Source organism: Arachis hypogaea, chromosome 18 (genome assembly GCF_003086295.3).
Source record: "Arachis hypogaea cultivar Tifrunner chromosome 18, arahy.Tifrunner.gnm2.J5K5, whole genome shotgun sequence".
In the NCBI taxonomy this organism is placed as follows: Eukaryota; Viridiplantae; Streptophyta; class Magnoliopsida; order Fabales; family Fabaceae; genus Arachis; species Arachis hypogaea.
Window position 1 is genome coordinate 26,588,508 of NC_092053.1, and position 19,204 is coordinate 26,607,711.

At 41.4% G+C, this 19,204-nt stretch overlaps 4 protein-coding genes across 4 annotated transcripts; 2 read left to right on the forward strand and 2 right to left on the reverse strand.

Moving 5' to 3' along the window:
• The first annotated feature begins 906 nt into the window (after window positions 1-906).
• On the forward strand, window positions 907-5,160 carry LOC112770997 (protein yippee-like At5g53940). Its single transcript, XM_025815531.3, has 5 exons — window positions 907-1,273; window positions 2,050-2,093; window positions 4,030-4,138; window positions 4,645-4,700; window positions 4,801-5,160. The coding sequence occupies exons 1-5, from the start codon at window positions 1,178-1,180 to the stop codon at window positions 4,880-4,882; spliced, it is 387 nt and encodes a 128-aa protein (XP_025671316.1). The 5' UTR covers window positions 907-1,177; the 3' UTR covers window positions 4,883-5,160.
• A 341-nt stretch (window positions 5,161-5,501) lies between these two features.
• On the reverse strand, window positions 5,502-6,641 carry LOC140181323 (uncharacterized). The gene has a single exon (XM_072224862.1). It carries the CDS (start codon window positions 6,639-6,641, stop codon window positions 5,502-5,504), a length of 1,140 nt encoding a protein of 379 aa, XP_072080963.1.
• A 3,313-nt stretch (window positions 6,642-9,954) lies between these two features.
• On the reverse strand, window positions 9,955-10,692 carry LOC112769814 (uncharacterized protein At4g02000-like). Its single transcript, XM_025814279.1, has one exon. It carries the CDS (start codon window positions 10,690-10,692, stop codon window positions 9,955-9,957), a length of 738 nt encoding a protein of 245 aa, XP_025670064.1.
• A 2,414-nt stretch (window positions 10,693-13,106) lies between these two features.
• LOC140181324 (uncharacterized) lies at window positions 13,107-14,041 on the forward strand. Its single transcript, XM_072224863.1, has 3 exons — window positions 13,107-13,243; window positions 13,493-13,643; window positions 13,739-14,041. Exons 1-3 carry the CDS (start codon window positions 13,107-13,109, stop codon window positions 14,039-14,041), a joined length of 591 nt encoding a protein of 196 aa, XP_072080964.1.
• The last annotated feature ends 5,163 nt before the right edge of the window (window positions 14,042-19,204 follow it).

Sequence of the window (19,204 nt, forward strand, 5' to 3'; positions counted from 1 at the left end):
AATAGAAAAATTTTATCAAACTAAGGCTAAATATACCTTAGCATAATTGAAGTAGTTTTAAATTTTTTACAGAAATCCTCCTATTCAAAAAATTATAAATTTTTTTATGTTTGGAATTTAAATTAAAACTTTTGAACTCATGAAGATAACTGGATCATCACTTATTCCTGTTCAACCAATATTAGGCACTTGAAATTTTAAATTTTTCACTATAACACCAGTCCATTATTTTTCCTAATGCACTTGAATATTTCTAAATAGTCCTATAACCTCTCCCAAGGCCTAGCAACTTTTTGTTTTAAAGATCAGTACCCAAACTCTTCAACTCTTGCCACCAATTTTTTCTTCACATATTATGAAGCCCACAAATTCCAACAAAAATGCATAGTCCAATTTTTGCCTTGGCTACAACTTTCAGCTGACGGCTCCCCTTTAGCATTGGCTTACCAAAATGACAATATCCAATGCAAGGACACACAAAAGGTCATTAAATTTATCTGCTAAGGTCATGGGTTCCACCGGTTCAAGGAGCACCTTGCACCATTCCTATTGGAGTCTACATCACAACCTTAACACAAAATCTACATCGTTCAAATTCTTTAATGTATATCTGAATGGCTCTGCACACTTACATAGCGCTATGCCAGTAAAGTGGCTTGTCACACCTGAAAACTTTCCTATTTCTAAACTTTATCCTTTTGTTTCCAATTAACTTTAACCGGTAAAAAAAAAAATGTTAATATAATTTAAATTAATTTTTCTTTTTATTAAAGAGATTCCAATTTTCAATCTCTTAAATTTAAGAGTAACTTAGCTCACGTTAATATCATTAGAATTAAATTAAAATATTAAAATTTTCAAAAAATAAAATTAATTAACTTATGCTTACTATTATTTTTCCAGACTGTTTTGGATAAGGAGTAATCACGTGATGTCACGTGGTAGCAATAAACGAAAGTTCAAATTACAGAGTTGCCCCCACTCACATTCCAGAGTTGCACGTGTCGCGTTCATACCACTGCCATTGCCGTTTATCCTCTGAGGAGTCTTCACTTCCAAGTTCTTCTGTTCGTACAGAACACAATTGACTTTTCTTCTGCCCTTTGGGTGGTGGTTACAACAAAGAAGAGCTTCTCAGAACCTCCTCCTTCAACAAAAATCAAGAACTCAAACAACGATGGGAAGAGTGTTTGTGGTGGAGCTTGAGGGAAGATCTTATAGATGCAAGTTCTGCAAAACTCACTTGGCCCTTGCTGATGATCTCATCTCTCGGGTACCCTACTCTACCCTACCTTACCCTACCATATCATTTTTTAATTATTATCATTTCAATTTTTTTTCTCAATGTTTTTAGCTAATAGAATTGATATTATTCTGTGTAAAATTTTCTGTTTGAGCTAGTTTTTCTGTACGTGCCTTGATTTTGAGCATTGGACTTTTCCTATTTTAATATATTTTCTCATATGTTGTAATATGGAAAATTCATTATTTTATTTTTAAAATGGGGTATTTGAGGATTAAGAACTATTATGTGTTTCAAGCAATTTGATTTTTATTTTTCTAGGGTGTATTTTGTATATATCCTTACTGAGGTGTAACCCTAAGTTCCCAATGATTGGATGCATCATGCACATCAGTGAGTCTTTGATTTCCTTGACTTCAATGCTTTGTTACTGTTCAGTTGAATTCATGAACAAGTCAGGATCAAATTCTCCGTTGGAAAAGTCATAATGCATAGGTTCATGTTGATTTTTCTAGTGGTGCTTAATCAATGCTCATGATGAGTTTTGCAATTAATTATCTTTCTTTCACTTTTCATGATGTGTCAAACTATATATATAACAGAGGAAAATGCACAAAAGCTTGATGTGACAAAGCTTCGCTCTGAACTTAATATATGTCTTTTTCACTCTTTACTGTATGAATTTTCGGGGTTACTTTTAATATTTTCTTGTTTATATAATTCACATACTCAAAGTTGACCAGCTGCTATTCTGGATTGGTAAATTTCTTCTGGTCTTAATCTTCCGTTACCGTTCATTCTTTCAGGCATTTCATTGCCGGAGGGGAAAAGCATATCTCTTCAACAATGCGTGAGTATACTTTAGTTATTTTTCTATACCCTAGTGATTACCCTAATGGTTTACAAGTTATGATAGTATTGTATATTTTTCTATACCCTAGTTATTTTTCTATACCCTAGTGATTACCCTAATGGTTTACAAGTTATTTTTCTATACCCTAGTGATTACCCTAATGGTAATATAACATGCTGGTTCTTATTATATCTATATATAGTGCTCGCTGAAAATTGCATTTAGCATAATTTGATACTCCCCAACAATCCAGGTAATAAGGCAATCATGTTCTGTAAAAGTCAAATTTATACTAGAATTGCATTATGAGTTTATAGCTTTTCTTCTTGTCTTTTTCTCCCTTTCTATTTTTGTTATTATTATCATGACATAAAATACATCACTGTTTCTTTGGAAACACTAACTGCATTTGCATCTTGAGGGAGTTGAAAATCAAAGCTTTTGAACTTATTACTTTAATTTAAAATGCTGACATATATGGATTGGAAGCTGCTGTAAATTTCACTGGAGACAATAATTAGTAACATACATTTACATAGCAGAAAATGCTTATAGCCTTCCAAGACTTCTCAGATGGATTAGAAAGTAGAAACATGTGCAGTGCAAGTGTCAGAAACAATGGATCCATGGGGAAAAATTTTCGTGTTTTGAAAGGCTCAATCCTTTTGTGTTGTTCGGAAAATGTATGTATTTATTTTCATGCATTCCACAAGCTTTTGTTGCATAAACATCTTTATTCTTGCTTTTAAGGAGCAGGATGACTAAGGAATTACCATGCTTTAAGTTAATCTTTATCTTAAATATTTTCCTATTTCATTGATTTTTTAATCCTAATACAGTTTTGATCTCCATCTTATTTAGCAAGCACAATCAAAATAGTGGTTCGGCATTTCCCTCCTTTTAACACTGGTCCTAATAAATGTCAACCTTTCCTGATGAAAATATATGCATACTAGTTTTTTTCTTTTTGGAAATTAATCTTAGATTTTTCTTGACAGCCTAAAGATATGGATTCATGAGTTTACAATGACGAAAATCCAGAACTGGCATAATCTTTTGTTATTGGAATGAGTTTGAAGTATACATTGGATTCTCCAAAGTGACCTATGAACTGATTTGAACTTTCAGATCTACAAAAGAAATATAGCAAACATGGTGCAGTGCGATACTAATCTGCATTCAATACCGGCCCTAAATATTTGATCTTCTTAAATATTTTTACAATTTTTTTTTTAATTCATGTCTTTACTAAATAAGCCAGTGATGTACGTAGTGAAGTGAGGCCAGTAACTTATATATGTCTGCTGTTCAAAACAGGTATGCTTTTGCATTAATGTGATCACTAACACTAACATTCCTTTTGTTTTAAATGTGATTTCAAACTTTCTTGCTTCCCTAGATTATATGATGTTTTTAGCATGTTCAGTGAACAAATACACACTTTTAGTTGTATGACAAAATTACTAAAAATGTTGTTGCACTTGGTTTTAGTTGAAGATTTTACTCCCATGAACTTTTTCCTATATTAACTTCTCCCCCATGAACTTTGTTGTTTCTCTTTGGTGTTGGAATTGTTATGCATTTATTCAAATTCTCACTACAAGGAGCATGCCTAAATGAAGCAAATGATTTTGTGTATCAAAACTCATAACATGGAGTGTACCAAAAAACGCATAACATGAGATACATTTGATATTGACTTGCATTTTAAAACTCATAATGTTGATCAGTTTGTGCACCTTGTCATCTAACCCTCTTATTCAATAGATGGTAATGTTTTGAGATCACATTTGTGAACACACTCATCTTTTGCAGATACTGTAATTAAATATAGGAAAGTGTTTGGTTCTATCGGTAGTGGACTAAAACATCACTATATCTTAATATTCCAACTCTCATATAATATACTTAACTTTTTATGTCTGTGATCCAGTGTGAACTTCACAATGGGTGTACTAGAGGAAAGGATGATGCTTTCAGGACTGCATACCGTGGCTGATATTTTTTGCTGTTGCTGTGGTCAAATAATTGGTTGGAAATATGTAATCCTCCTCTCTAATCTTGACTCAATTTCATGTATCTAGACATAGTATTGCATACCTAGCTAAATCTTGCTGAACATATTTGCTGGATGAGTGATCTAGAATTATTTAGAGTAAACTACCAATCTTGTCCAACAGATCTTAAGAATTTGAAATTGAAAAATTGATTCCTCACTAGACAAGTTTGTTTCGCACCATTAAAAAAGATAACATATTAAAATGCGGTTAGGACGAATCTATCACCCTTTTTCCATTGTGAGGAATGACCCGGTCCTTTGTGGTTTTGGTAAGAGGACATGATTGATTGTTTACTCATGGATTTATTTAGTCGTACATATGAATCCCCATGAATGATTTGCCAATATTTCATGCTAATTAGCATAAATTCATATTTATTAACTGCTAAATTAACTAGATGTCAAGATAATTAAGGTGTATGCTTTTAAATCCGAAACTCGACTCTATCCAAAGACACAGCTCTTGACCTTTGAAAATTAATGTCTCAGGAATCGGCGCATGAGAAGAGCCAAAAGTATAAAGAGGGAAAGTTTGTTCTTGAAAGGTATCGATGATTATGTCGTCACCCATCTTGGTTAATGCAATTGCACTTTCTCCTTCGTAGTGTTTATGCTGACTCTGCATATTCTGTGTCAACAAAACAGAGGGAGGATTGTTGATGAGATTGATTTCTCCACTGAATTCTACATCGACACCCGTGCCAGCATGAGCGATGGCGAAGATTAGCATCCTAAATCTTCTGTACCTGTTGGACCCGGGAAAAGAACAGTGCTTTGCTTTCTGTACATGAAAATAAAAATGGTGAACCATGAAAATGTTTATAATCAAGAAAGTTCGTTATGCTCTTTTTTCCTCCTTTTCCTCCTAGAAGTAGCAATGTGGCGTGTGATGAAAGAGGGTTCTGAATAGTGTGTATAATGTGTGAAAGGAAAAATATGAAAAAGTTGTTTCAGATTTTTCTCTAGAAGACATGAAGGAGACACATGTCCATCATGATTCAAATATACTCTGACAGATTACCATAATGCACGAAGCATTATCGGTTTTTTAGAGATGTTTTTTTTTTTTTTTTTTGAAAGGAGAAAATTGTATTCAAACATAAGAACTCAAAATATCTAAATGGGCCAAATTAGTTACATGTTCAGGAGCTTCTTCCAACCATATAACATTTGGTTGGGTCAGAGCTAATTTGGCCAAAGCATGGGCTATCCTATTTCCCTCCCTTTTTACATGGGAAATGTGAATAGATCTAAATTTACCTAAAGCCTCTTTACAGTTTGACACTAAAGTTCCAAAATAATTCCTGTGAGTGTCATTCCCCTTTAAAGCTTTGATAACGTCAACGTTATCTCCTTCTAAGGCTAAATAAAAAAAAACAGCACTCCAATGCTAAGTTAAGGCCCAAAAGACAAGCTGTGGCTTCCGCTTCAATTGTAGATGTGGTTGAGAATAACCAAGTAGCTGCAACCATAATTTCTCCTTCAGAATTCCTAATAACAGCTCCTCCTCCATTCGCTCCTTCATTTGAAATTGCTGCATCCACATTCAATTTGAAGAGATTTGGCTCCGGCGGCACCCAACACATTAAACTACGACTCCCTGGTGGTGGCTCTGCTGTGAAGTTCTCTGTCGGCATTGACATGACTGTGAATTCCTGGTATCTAAGAGTTGCTCTGTTCACTAATTCTTGTATGTCTATTTTCTTATCTTCAAAAATTAATTTGTTTCTTCCCCACCATATTGCATGTAGGCATTCCAGAAAAAGACCTCTTTCCCCCTTTCTAATTTGGTTTAGTAATTCTTCAATCCAAGCTCCAATTGGGTGGTTCTGTGCTCTCTCTGTTCGGAGGTTGAAAGGGCTAGCAAACCAAAATCGTTGTGTCCAGGTACAATCTTTGAATATGTGTTCTTCTGTCTCTTCCTTTCTCCAACATCTTGGACAAAGTGATGTGCTTGTGATACCTCTTTTTTGAATGTTGATTCTAGTTGGCAGGGATGATGTTAGCAGTCTCCATGTGAAATTAAGAGTGCAGTTCAGTGCTTTTGTGTTCCAAAGAAGTTTCCAAGGGAATCTGTTCTGGTGCTCCTGGTTGCTGGACTGAGCATGGTTTTGTGGCTGAGAGCGGATGAGGTGGTAAGCTTTCTTGACCTCACATTCTCCATTCTTTGATTTTTTCCAGTAGTAGCAGTCTTCTTGTTGGTTTTGGTCTAGAGGAATATTAAGTATTTGTTCTGCTTCGAAATGATAGAAATTCTGTCTGATAATGTCCTCTCTCCATCGAATAGTTTCCTGATCAATAAGTTGTTCCACCCTGGTTTCCGAATCAAAACTTGAGCAGGTACTCCAAATTCTGAATCCGTTTTGATTTGGAAGCCATGGGTCTTCCTTTATACTAATTGATCTGCCATTACCGATCCTCCACAAGCCTCCCAAATGTAGAACCCATTTAGCATTCCAAATACTTCTCCAAGTGTAGCTTGGCATGTTTCCTATACCTGACTTTAGAAAAGATTTTTTGTTGTAGTATTTGGCTTTCAATGTCCTTGCTGCTAGTGAATTAGGAAATTTAATCAATCTCCATCCTTGTTTGGCCAAAAGTGCTTGATTAAAAGCTTCAAAGCTTCTAAAACCTAGCCCCCCTTCTTGCTTTGCCAAGCTTAATTTTGACCATCTAACTCAATGCACTTTTCTTTCTCCATTTTTGCTCCCCCAGTAGAATTTACTGATCATGCTCTCTATGTGTTGACATAAACTTTTGGGCATTTGGAAACATCCCATAATGTATGAGGGGATTGCTTGAGCGACTGATTTTATAAGAACTTCTTTCCCCACCTTGGAAAGGCTATTCTCCTTCCATCCCTTCAGCTTCTTCCAAACTCTATCTTGGACAAAATCAAAGATTTGTTTCTTAGATCTTCCAACAAAAGTTGGAATCCCCAAGTACTTTGAATGGTTCTCCACTGCCTTAATCTGTAACCAATCTTGGATAAGCATCTGTCTGAGAGGAGGCACGTTTCGGCTAAAAGAGATTTCCGATTTATCCAAATTGATCCTTTGGCCTGAAGCTAATTGGTATGTTTGTAGAATTTCCTTCACTTCAATGATGTCTTGATCTGTTGCTCTTATGAAGAGAATGCTGTCATCCGCAAAAAAAAGGTGTGATATTTCGGGTGCATTCCTAGCTATCTTTATTCCTTGAATCGCTTGCCTTTCCTGAGCCTTGATAAGGAGACCCGAGAACACTTCCGCACACAATAAAAATAGGTATGGAGAAAGGGGATCCCCTTGCCTTATGCCTCTAGTAGGTTTGAAACTCTTGGAGGGACAGCCATTGATAAGTACTGAGAAAGACACCGACCTGATGCATTTTTGGATTAGTTTCACCCACTTTTGTGGGAACCCCATACACTTGATAACCGCCAAGAGAAAACTCCATTCGATCCGATCATAAGCCTTTGCCATATCTAACTTTATGCCCACATAACCCTTTGCTCCGTTTACCTTTTTCCTCATATAATGGAATATATCAAAAGCCACCAAGCCATTGTCCGTAATTAATCTACCTGGAGTAAAGGCGCTTTGGTACTCTCCCACAATCCCCGGAAGAATTTGCTTTAGTCTGTTTGCAATGACCTTCGTCGCTAGCTTGAAAATCACATTGCAAAGAGATATCGGCCTATATTCTCTAGTGTGCTTTGGGGTCTTTGTTTTGGGGATTAGACACAAAAAGGTGTTGTTCATCTCTTCAAAGTCTCCTTCCCCATTTAGACAGTTAAGGACCCACTTGGAAGTTTCCTCTCCCACAATATCCCACATTCTTTGGTAGAAGAGTGCCGGCATCCCATCCGGTCCGGGGGCTTTAGTTGGGTGCATGTGCTTTAAGGCTGTTCTGACTTCCTCTTGTGTGAAGTCCTCCTCCAAAATATTAAAAGCCTCCTGCGAGACTCTGCCTCCCACCACTGCAGCCACTTGTTCTTCCTCCATTGTCCCTTCGGTCTTGAACAAATCCTCATAAAAGTTTACTATAATTTCCTCTATTTTCTCTTCATCTTCAAAAAGAATTCCTGCATCATCGGTAATCCTCTCTATACGGTTTCTTTTGTTCCTTTGTGATGCTTTCTGATGAAAATATTTAGTATTTTTGTCCCCCGCTTTAAGCCACGTTGCTCTAGATCTTTGTGCCCACTTAATCTCTTCTTGGTACAACAAATCGTCTAACTCCCTTTGTGTCTCTTTTAGTCTCATGATGGTCGATTCAGATTGCGGGAGGGTTGTGAGATGTTCTATAGAATCCTGCTTCTCTTTGATCTTCTTTGGTAGTTGTCCAAAATTATGTTTTCCCCATTGTTGTAGCTTTCTTCCACAATTTTCCAGCTTCCATTTTAAATGTTCTTCACTTCCCGACCAGCTCTTGCAAATTACTTCTTTACACTCTTGGTTTTGAAGCCACATTTCTTCAAATCTGAAGATATTTGGCCTATTCCTCCTTCTTTTGTTCTCTTGACCTGTTACATCTATTAAGAGAGGACAATGATCTGATCTGTACCTCTGCAAGTGTCTTACAATTGTCTCTGGAAAAGCTTCCGTCCAGTCAATTGTTGCAACTGCCCTGTCTAGTCTCTCTTGAATGTTCATTTCTCCCGGTTGGTTGTTTGTCCATGTAAAAGAGTGCCCCACAAACCCCAAGTCTAGCAGCTGATTCATTTGTAGTACCTCTTGAAAGCCTTTCATTTGGCTATAAGTAACTGGCAGTCCCCCTGTCTTCTCTTTCTGTTCCAGGATTTGGTTAAAATCTCCAAAAACCAACCATGGCATGTTTGAGATTGACCAAGCGAGCTCAAGAGATCCCATGATTTTTTCTTGTTGGCTGCATCCGGATTCCCATAGAACCCCGTAATCCTCCACTACTGTCCAACTTCTGCTGCTTTTACCCTCATGTCTATATGGTTCAAGGACATTGATGATACTTCCAAAACAATAGAGCTATCGCACATAACCGCCAAGCCGCCCGCTCTACTTCTTCCTTCCCCTTCACAGTCAATCCCCGCAATGTTTCCCATTCCTCCTCTATTCCTAATACGATTTAATTCGTCAATCTTTCTCCTCGTCTCCATTAAGAAGATGAGGTTGGGAGCTTGCTGTTTCAAGAGCTTGTTCAAAGCTCTCACTGCCCATGGGTTCCCAAGCCCACGGCAGTTCCAACTAATTATCTTCATGGGATTTGGCAGGGCTGCCCTGCAGCCTCTGCCTGTGTATTTTTGCTCCTTGCTTGGTAGCGTTTGCTGCTGCCTCCCATCTCCCTGTCCTCCATTTCTGTGTCTTCTTCTTTCCTCTTTTTATTTTGTTCTGGCTCTTTAGTTTTCTGGCATGTTATTCTTAGTGGAGCTTCTCTTGCCATCCTCTTCCATTTCTTTTGATTTTTCTGAAGTTGAGATTCCTCCTCGTCCTCTATTTTATCTTTGTCCTTCTTCTGTTCTTTTAAATCCTTATCTACTTTCTTTCCTTTTTCTTTGTCTTCTTCCCCCTGATCTGTAGCCTCTCCGTTCGTCTCTTCGATGATAATGGTTTCAACCTCTGCTGTTTGATGTGGTGCTTTCTCCCTGTTTGAGACTCTGCTTCCTTCCTTGTATTCTATGAATTGCTGGCTCTTTTCCTTCATAGTTAGCTTTGCCATTTTTTCTAACACCTCTCCCTTTCCTTGTTGCGTTCCTTTCTCAGTTTCTTTGTCTCCCGTTTTAGTTGGCTTCTCTTGTTCTGCTGATTGCTCCACCTTATTGCCTATTATATCTGCTCTTAGTCAGGCTCCCAGCCCTTTTTTTGAACTACTGGTGTGCTCTTCTTCTGCTTCTGCTATCTCACAGTTTGCTACATCATGTCCGATCCTGCCACAAAAGTAGCAAAATGTGGGCAGCCTTTCATATTTGAACTCCACCTTTGTTAAACCATCTCGCTTACTCCCCATGTTTAAGCCTTCTTTCAGTGGATCCTCTATCCTTATCATGACTGATGCTTTAAGAAAGTTTCCTTTTCCTGGACCCGCTGAGAATACATTGCATTCCATGACTTCTCCCACCCTAGCAGCGATTTTTCTTCCTAAAGTTGTTGTCTTACAATGCTCTGGCATGTTCCATATTTGAAGTTTAATTTCTGTTCTAGAAAAATCTGTTTCTGATGGGTTTACTCTTCTTTCCCATTTCTTGATCAGTAGCCATGAATTTCGGAACATCCATGGGTTTCCTTTCAGAACTCTTCTCATATCTATTTCCTTATGAAAGAAAAACTGAAAAAGTTTTGGCTTGATCTCTACCATCTTAAAGCCCTCTGGCCTTCTCCAAATGTTGAACATAGCCGTTTGGACCCATGTTGGGTTGATGTTCTTGTCTGTCACCAGCTTTCCTACTAGGCTGTGATTGCATTTCTTTGCACCTTCCTCTATGTCTTCTTCTTCATATTCCAAGACTTCTTCTTCCTCTTCTGTTACATTTGATCTTGTTCTTATATTTTCCTCTTCGATTTCATGCCTTATTTCTTCCATATTTCAGGAATGTTGGAACAACAGCACTGAGGCGACACTGTTCTGCACTGTGGCGCTGGAAAAACACGATTTTAATTGAAAGTAACGGAGTTGTGCACTACACTCGTTGTGGCTACTAGGGTTTGAGTTTGTGCCCTAGCAGACCGACAAGGAGAGAGGATATTTTAGAAGCACTTAACTTTTAGAAGTACTTCTCTATGTTTTTTAGAGATGTTTTTGTTTGGTAAATGAGTAAATCAAAAGAATGGTGAATGTTATGGTGCTTTTGAGATTGTGCCTAACTTACTAAAAAAGGCAAATAGATAATATTTAATAAATTTTAAATATTTTATTTTTTATTTTGAACATTTTATTTTTTTTACCTTTAAAAGCAAGTTAGGCAATTTAGGCACCATAATAAAAGGCATCATAGAACTTACCTCAAAAGAATTATGATCTTGTGTTTTTAGTTTTGAAAAGGTAAGGGTATTTTTAAAAGTATTTATGAAGATTTTTTTGAAGTTAGATTTTTTTTTAAAAATCTGATATAATATTATATAATAATAGATATTTATATTTATTTTTATATTTTATTAAAGTTGTTACGGCCTAACTCAACTGGCCTAATAGTCGACCCGGCTCACGAGTAACCCGACCCGCGCGGGAATAACCCGTCCGGACGGCGACCCGGACACCTGCACCCCCGCTGCCAACTGCATGATAGCTGGGAAAGGAAGTTTCCTGGAAGGAAACCTCTTCTGTGGGATCCGCGCTATTGATAGGGTATATATGGGGAGGGTCTTATCCTTTCCCCAAGGTACGTCACTACCCCCCTTACTCTCATAGCTGTCTGCACATTTTCTGACTTGGGCGTCGGAGTGTAATTGCAGGTGGCTCCCCCCATACTTCACAAAGAGCTCGGGAGATCGTCTGCTCACGCGTCTTGCACACAGGCTTAGATCCAGGCTGGTTCCTCCTTCCTTACTTGGAGCACCTCTCCAACCCGTCCGGAACCTCGAGTAACCGAACATTGGCGCCGTCTATGGGGACGGGCCAAGATGGACTTTCTGTTGGGTCCTGTAGAGGCAGACGATGGAGGCGAACTGCACGGGGAGGAAATCGTTTCCAGAAGCGGCAGGGTAGCCTCCATGGCTTTCTCTCGCGAACGCACCAGATTCCCCCTGTGCACTCCCATGAGAGGCGACCCTTTGGAGGAACAGGTAGTGACAGCGCCAGAATAATACAGGAGTTGCGCCACAGAGTGCAAAACCTGGAGCGGGAGGTGGCTAGCAGAGAACGCCACCAACCAGCTCCAAGGCAAGAGCGTTCCCTATCTCTTCAAAGGAGAGGAAGAAGTCCCCGAAGGAGCCGCTCCAGACACACCCCGAGCCCCCGATCGGAGTCAAAAAGCCAAGACAAAAGTAGGGAGGTGCCAAGAAGACGACGAGATCCTGTAATTTACACCCGACCTCTGACAAGAAATACCGTGGAGGAAAACCGAGAAGACAGCAGAGAAAGACCAAGGAGAAGGCGACCACCTGTAATCATGGGGGCAACCCCTTTCCACCATTCGATCCTTGAGGTTCGGCTTCCGAAGCACTTCGATAAGCCAACGGACATGAGGTACGATGGGACCTAAGACCCCCAGGAACATCTAACAGCCTTTGAGGCCAGGATGAACCTGGAAGGGGTGGGTGATGAAGTAAGGTGTCGCGCCTTCCCCATGACCTTAGCGGGATCGGCAATTCGCTGGTTCAATGCTCTCCCCCAGGGCTTTGTAACCACCTTTGCCGACATCAGTCGCGCCTTCCTGGCTCAGTTCACCACATGAATTGCTAAAGCGAAGCACCCGATTAACTTGCTTGGGGTAACACAAAGGACTGGTGAACCGACCAGGAGGTACCTGGATAGGTTCAATCATGAGTGATTAGAGATTGACGGCCTAACCGACTCGGTGGCCAGTTTGTGCTTGATGAATGGATTGCTGAACGAAGATTTCAGGAAGCACCTCACCACCAAGCCCGTGTGGACAATGCAAGAAATCCAAAACGTCGCTAGGGAGTATATCAATGATGAGGAGGTTAGCCAGGTCGTGGCAGCCAACAAGCGGCAGCCAGCCTACAACCATACCCGTCAACCCGGTAGCGGGGAAAGGCCAAGGAAATACTCCAAAGACGGAGCTCTAGCCAAAGCTTTCAAGTCGTTCCCCCGGGTAGGGAAGTTTACCAATCGTGACTCTGCACGTAACACAAGCAACCGAATCCCCCTCCTGGGTGGACCCAATCATGGATTTCTTGGAAAAAGGTAAACTCCCCGGTGACGACAAGATGGCAAAGGCGCTAAGGAGAGAAGCGGCCAAGTATACAATAATATAAGGCCAGTTGGTTAAGAAAGGGCTTAGCCAACCCCTATTGAAATGCCTTCGTCCCGGCCAAATGGACTATGTGCTTAGGGAAGTCTACGAGGAATACTGCGGCCACCACATCGGAGGGAATGCCTTAGCCCGAAAGCTCGTCAGGGCCGGTTACTACTGGCCCTCAATGATGGCGGATTCCAAGGAATTCGTGAAAAGGTGCAGAAGATGGCAGGAGAACGCCAACTTCCACAAAGCGCCGGCGACCGAACTAAGCCTACTAATGGCCTCCTGACCATTCTCACAATGGGGAATCGATCTGTTAGGACCTTTTCCGGTTGGACCAGGGCAGGTCAAGTACCTAATAGTCGCCATCGACTATTATACCAAGTGGATAGAGGCTGAGCCGTTGGTCAGCATATCCTCGGCTAATTGTCGGAAGTTTATGTGGAGGCAAGTAATAACCAGGTTTGGAGTCCCGGAGGTCGTTATCTCGGATAACGGGACACAGTTTGCCGATAAAAAATTCGGAGAGTTTCTCGCCAGCTTGGGCATAAGGCAGAAGTTCTCATCATTTGAACACCCCCAAACGAATGGCCAAGTCGAAGCTGCGAATAAGGTCATCTTGCAAGGTCTCAAAAAGCGACTTGACCAGAAAAGGGGGCATGGGCAGACGAGTTAGCCTCGGTCCTCTGGTCCTATCGCACAACTCAGCAATCGTCTACCGGGGAGACTCCATTCCGGCTCACCTATGGGGTAGATGCAATAATACCCGTGGAGATCGGTGAACCGAGCCCACGACTACTTCTGGGAGGAGTCGAAGAGGCCGTAGAAAAGGACTTGGTGGATGAAGCTAGGGAGATGGCCCACTTATCGGAGACGGCGTTGAAACAAAGAATGGCCCTGCGTTACAACGCCAAAGTACTCAAGAGAGAGTTTGAGCAGAATGACCTGGTCCTACAACGTAACTATGTTGGACTCCCAACACCAGGAAAAGGAAAGCTGGCAGCGAATTGAGAAGGCCAATACAGGGTGAAGGAGGTGCTCGGCAACGGTGCCTACAAACTGGAACGACTAGATGGCAGGGAAGTTCCAAGAACTTGGAACGCGAGTAACCTAAGGAGATTCTATCCCTAGCAGCCGAGTCACACTATGCGAGCAAGCATTCTACCGGTTCAACCAGTTGAGTAAGACTTGTATTGATTTATATGGGATTATTTACCCTTTGTTACTTATTTGCCATTACTTTATATTCATACTACTTGCCAATAGTTGTTTATTTCCAATTAGTTTTACTTGAAGTTCGTCATCTCATTTTTTCGCGTTCAAAAATTACTCAAAAATTAACCAAATTTACTTTGCCAAGTGATCAACACCAGAACGACACGGTATCCCGGGACTGATCACCCCAGGAACCACTAAGAACAAATGCCACAATAAACGGCTACCAAAATGTTAAAAGCCACGATCCGGCTTCACTAACTACCAACGAAAAAGTAAGCAAGCATGAGCAAATAGCTAACTACCAGCAAAACGGTAAGAAACAGCGAACAAAGCATTTATCGACAAAACGGTGGACGAGCAATTTGTTACATATTCACCAAAACGGCAATCAAGTTTACTAAAACAAAGCATTCAAAGATCTACGTATTACAAAAAACCAAAGTACAAAAGCAAGACCACATCATTTCTTCGGCATATCAACAATTTTGCCATCCTTGATGGTCTTGAAAACGCTAACTGCGGAGGTGTCAAAGTCGAGAGCCAACAACTTCACTTGAGCTTTGAGGGCCTTCTCAGTCATCAAGATGGCATTTTTACCTTGCCTCACGGTCTCTTTGAACTTCTTTTTTAAATCAGCTGCTTCGTTCTTGGCCGCGGTTACCGACGAGAGAGCCTCGTCGCGTTCTCTCTCAAACTCCTTAACTCGGCCTTGAGTAGCGTTGAGTTGACCCTCCAACGTGAGCTCCCGTTCGGTAAGCCGCGCCACGGCAGCATCGAAGGTCTTGACCTTCTCCTCAGCATTAGCTAGCTGCTCCCGAAGCGACTGGACTTCAACCTTGTATTTATTATTAGCTTGAACAGAGGACTCGAGCCTGTTTTCCAACAACCGCGTCCCTGCCAGGGCGGACTCCACTTTCCTCGCTATAGCGGCTCCCCGAAGCAGGGTACGGTACATCCACCTGGCCTGCGAGGAGAGATCCCCACCATGGAAGAAGTCCTCCGTGCCTGGGAGAAGCTGGGAATCAATAAAGTTTCCGGCATCGAAGTTCTTCTCCATCACTGTAAGAACTCCCTCGGGGTTAGAAGACGGTTTCCTCTTCCTCGAATTGTTAACAACAATCACCTCTTCGTCCTCCTCCTCGACCTCGACCTCTGGTTGGGGACCCGGACCACCACTAGTCCCGATCACCTCACCCTGGGTGGGTTGGGATTGAGCTTCGGCCTCGACGGCATTGTCGGGAGGCACCTCCTGATTTTGGGTAGCAGAATCGGCATCGCTATCGCCAGCAAGGAAGGTATTGAACAGAGCATCAAGTCCAACTTGCTCGCCAGCCATCGATACTGAAACAAAATAAGGAAGCTAGTTAGTCGTCAAACCGGTTGAATAAACAGGAGTAATAGCAAGAACAGATCCACTACTAAACAACTACTCACATATATAATTCCTAGCCATGTCCCGATCACCCATGAGGAGATGGGGATTAACGTGATTTCTCCCAAAAACGGCCAACAACACGTCGGCAACCCTTTTGTTCTTGGGAGACAACCCCTTGTATGTGACCTTGGTAGAGGTATTGGCTTGCGTCCCGAAACTCCAATAGGTCGGGATGCGGCGTTCTTTCTCCAATGTCAACCAAAAGGGATGCCAACCTTCAACCGGACGAACCTTAAAGTATTTATCCTTAAAACCATGGTACGAATCCTCAAATAGGCCAAAGATCCTCCGACCTTGGGCAGACCGGAAAGACATAAAGTCTTTTTTGGCCTTCCCCTCTTTAGAAGGATTCGTTAGGGTAAAAAGGAAGAGAAACACCTCGACGGAGGTCGGCAGCTCTAAATACTCACACACCATCTTGAAACAGCGGATAGAAGCCCAGCTGTTTGGATGTAACTGAGACAGCGCCACATCACATCGGTTGAGTAGCGCCATTTGAAAAGGAGAAAAGGGGATATGAATCCCCAGCTGGGTGAACATCGCCTTATAAAACCAGATCCAATCGGGGACCCGGGGAGAGTGTAGATTCAATTGGAATATCCGTTCGTTAGCGGCGGGGACGAAAACCTAGTAATTGGCTTCCTCATCACCCCCTCCGCATAGGTAGTCGGCTTGCCGAAACTCGTCAAGTTCCTATAAGGTGATTTGGTTGGGGGATTCCTTCACATTTGAAGTCACCCAGGCATACCGGTCGTACGGTTGCACCCTCGCGCCGGGAACCCTCATGACAGGACGCTGTGCCTTACCTACAGTGGGGGCACCACTCAAAGTCAGTCTAGGAGGTCGGGAGACCAGCACTAATACCAGAATCTACAATCTACCTATTCGCAGTTAAAACCAAAGCTTATCTACTGCCAAAATGAAGCCAAAACTACCTGGAACTTAGATGGTAATCCCCCCTAAAAATCTAGCTAATGACAGCCTGAAAACACACAGATCTAAGCACTACTCAACGAACAAGAAGCAAGAGCAATGCCAAGTACCTAATCTAGAAAAAATGAAAACGAAAAGGTTCGGCAGAAGAAAAATATACTTACCAGGAAAGTAGTTTGCAAGGAAGAAGTATGAAGGCAGGAAGGAGGACGATCGCAGGCATTAGGCCAATGCAAGCAAATTCAGGAAACGCGAGAGGGAATGGAGAATGTAGTGCAGAGGTAGTTTGGAAGCAGAGGAAATGAGTGGAAAAGAAAGGGAAGGAAGAGAAATGAAAGAATAACCGCTCTGGAGAAGCGCGAAAGTCAGGGGCAAAATAGACTTTTTTCCCTGCTTTCAAATCAGCAATAAATGCACTTAATGGCAGGCACGAGGAACGAGGCGACAAGCAGCGCTTTCTTGATGCGACCAAACCCTCACGCGCGTAAAAGACGTGTCCTGACCACGAGCGGCCGACGAAGCGACGACACGCGAAAGAGAGAGCAGAACACGCCAACAACGGCACTCACGGCTATAGCTGGCGCGTTGGGGGCACTGTTACGGCCCAGCCCAGCTGGCCTAATAGCCGACCCGGCCCATGAGTAACCCGACCCGCGCGGGAATAACCCGTCCGAACGGCGACCCAGACACCTGCACCCCCGCTGCCAACCGCATGACAGCTGGGAAAGGAGGCTTCTTGGAAGGAGACCTCTCCTGTGGGGCCCGCCCTACTGACATGGTATATATGGGGAGGGTCCTACCCCTCCCCCAAGGTACGTCACTACCCCCTTACTCTCATAGCTGCCTGCACATTTTCTGACTTGGGCGTCAGAGTGTCATTGCAGGTGACTCCCCCATACTTCACAAAGAGATCGGGAGATCGTCTGCTCACGCATCTTGCACACAGACTCAGATCCAGGCTGGTTCCCCCTCCTTACCTGGAGCACCTCTCCAACCCGTCCAGAACCTCGAGTAACCGAACAAAAGTCATGTCTTTTAAATATTTAAAGTAATTTTACCAAACAATTTTGTTGTTTATGACTTTGTTTATTTAAAGTTAATTTTATTTTGATTTGCTATATATAGTTATGATTTTTGAAAAGTAGCTTCTAGAGAAGCTAATTTTAATAAATTATTTATGAAAAATAAAAATTTTACTATATCAGCTCTCACATTTTCAGGTCAACAAACTTACACGGCTAACCCAACATTTTCTAGACTAACCGAACTTGCATCCAATATTTTCTAATTTCTATACTAACCGATCTTGCATTGCTTATACTAAGTTCCTTTTTTGGTTTAGAAAGTATGGTTTAAAAGGCTCAAAACAGATCATCAAATGTGCTATTTACCTAGCAAACTTCTGTTTACTTGCTTTTGGGTTAATGCCTTAATGGTAAGATACTAAGATCGCTTGTGATTTAGTCATGTGGTTACTGAGTACATTGAACACTACAATTGATTGATTTTGCATTTACTAGTTGTTAACTACTTCCAAGTTCCAACAACAATGTGATGTTTTCTTTTTAACATCAGCAACGAGTAACATCTTCTGCTTCCCTTCCACTAAGGTATTTGAGTTTGATGCTTAGGAGGCAAATTATTGAGTACCTAATTCCAACAAATGTTATTTTGTAATTGAAAGTAAAATATATCCCACATGACTTATTGATGAGCGGATATTTTATACGCTTTTTGGGGTTAATTTCATATAGTTTTGAGTATGTTTTAGTTAGTTTTTAGTCTATTTTCATTAGTTTTTAGGAAAAATTCATATTTCTGGACTTTACTATGAGTTGTGTGTTTTTCTATAATTTCAGGTATTTTTCTGGTTGAAATTGAAGGAGCTGAGCAAAAATCTGATTCAGGCTGAAAAAGGACTGTTGATGCTGTTGGATTCTGACCTCCCTGCACTCAAAGTGGATTTTCTGGAGCTACAGAACTTGAAATGGCATGCTTCCAATTGCGTTGGAAAGTAGACATCCAGGGCTTTCCAGCAATATATAATAGTCCATATTTTGCACAAGGATAGATGACGTAAACTGGTGTTCAACGCCAGTTCTCTGCCCAATTCTGGCGTCCAGCGCCAGAAAAGGATCAAAAGCTGGAGTTGAACGCCCAAACTGGCACAAAAACTGGCGTTCAACTCCACAAATGGCCTCTGCACGTGGATTGCTTAATTCTCAGCCCCAGCACACACCTAGTGGGCCCCAGAAGTGGATCTCTGCATCATCCATCATAGTTTACTCATTTGTTGTAAACCTAGGCTACTAGTTTAGTATTTAAACAACTCTTAGAGACTTATTTTGTATCTCATGACATTTTAGATCAAACCCTTGTATTCTCTGACGGCATGAGTCTCTAAACCCCATTGTTGGGGGTGAGGAGCTCTGCTGTGTCTCGATGAATTAATGCAAGTATTTCTGTTTTCCATTCAAACACGCTTGTTCCTATCTAAGATGTTCATTCGCGCTTAACTGTGATGGAGGTGATGATCTGTGACACTCATCACCTTCCTCAAATCATGAACGTGTGCCTGACAACCACCT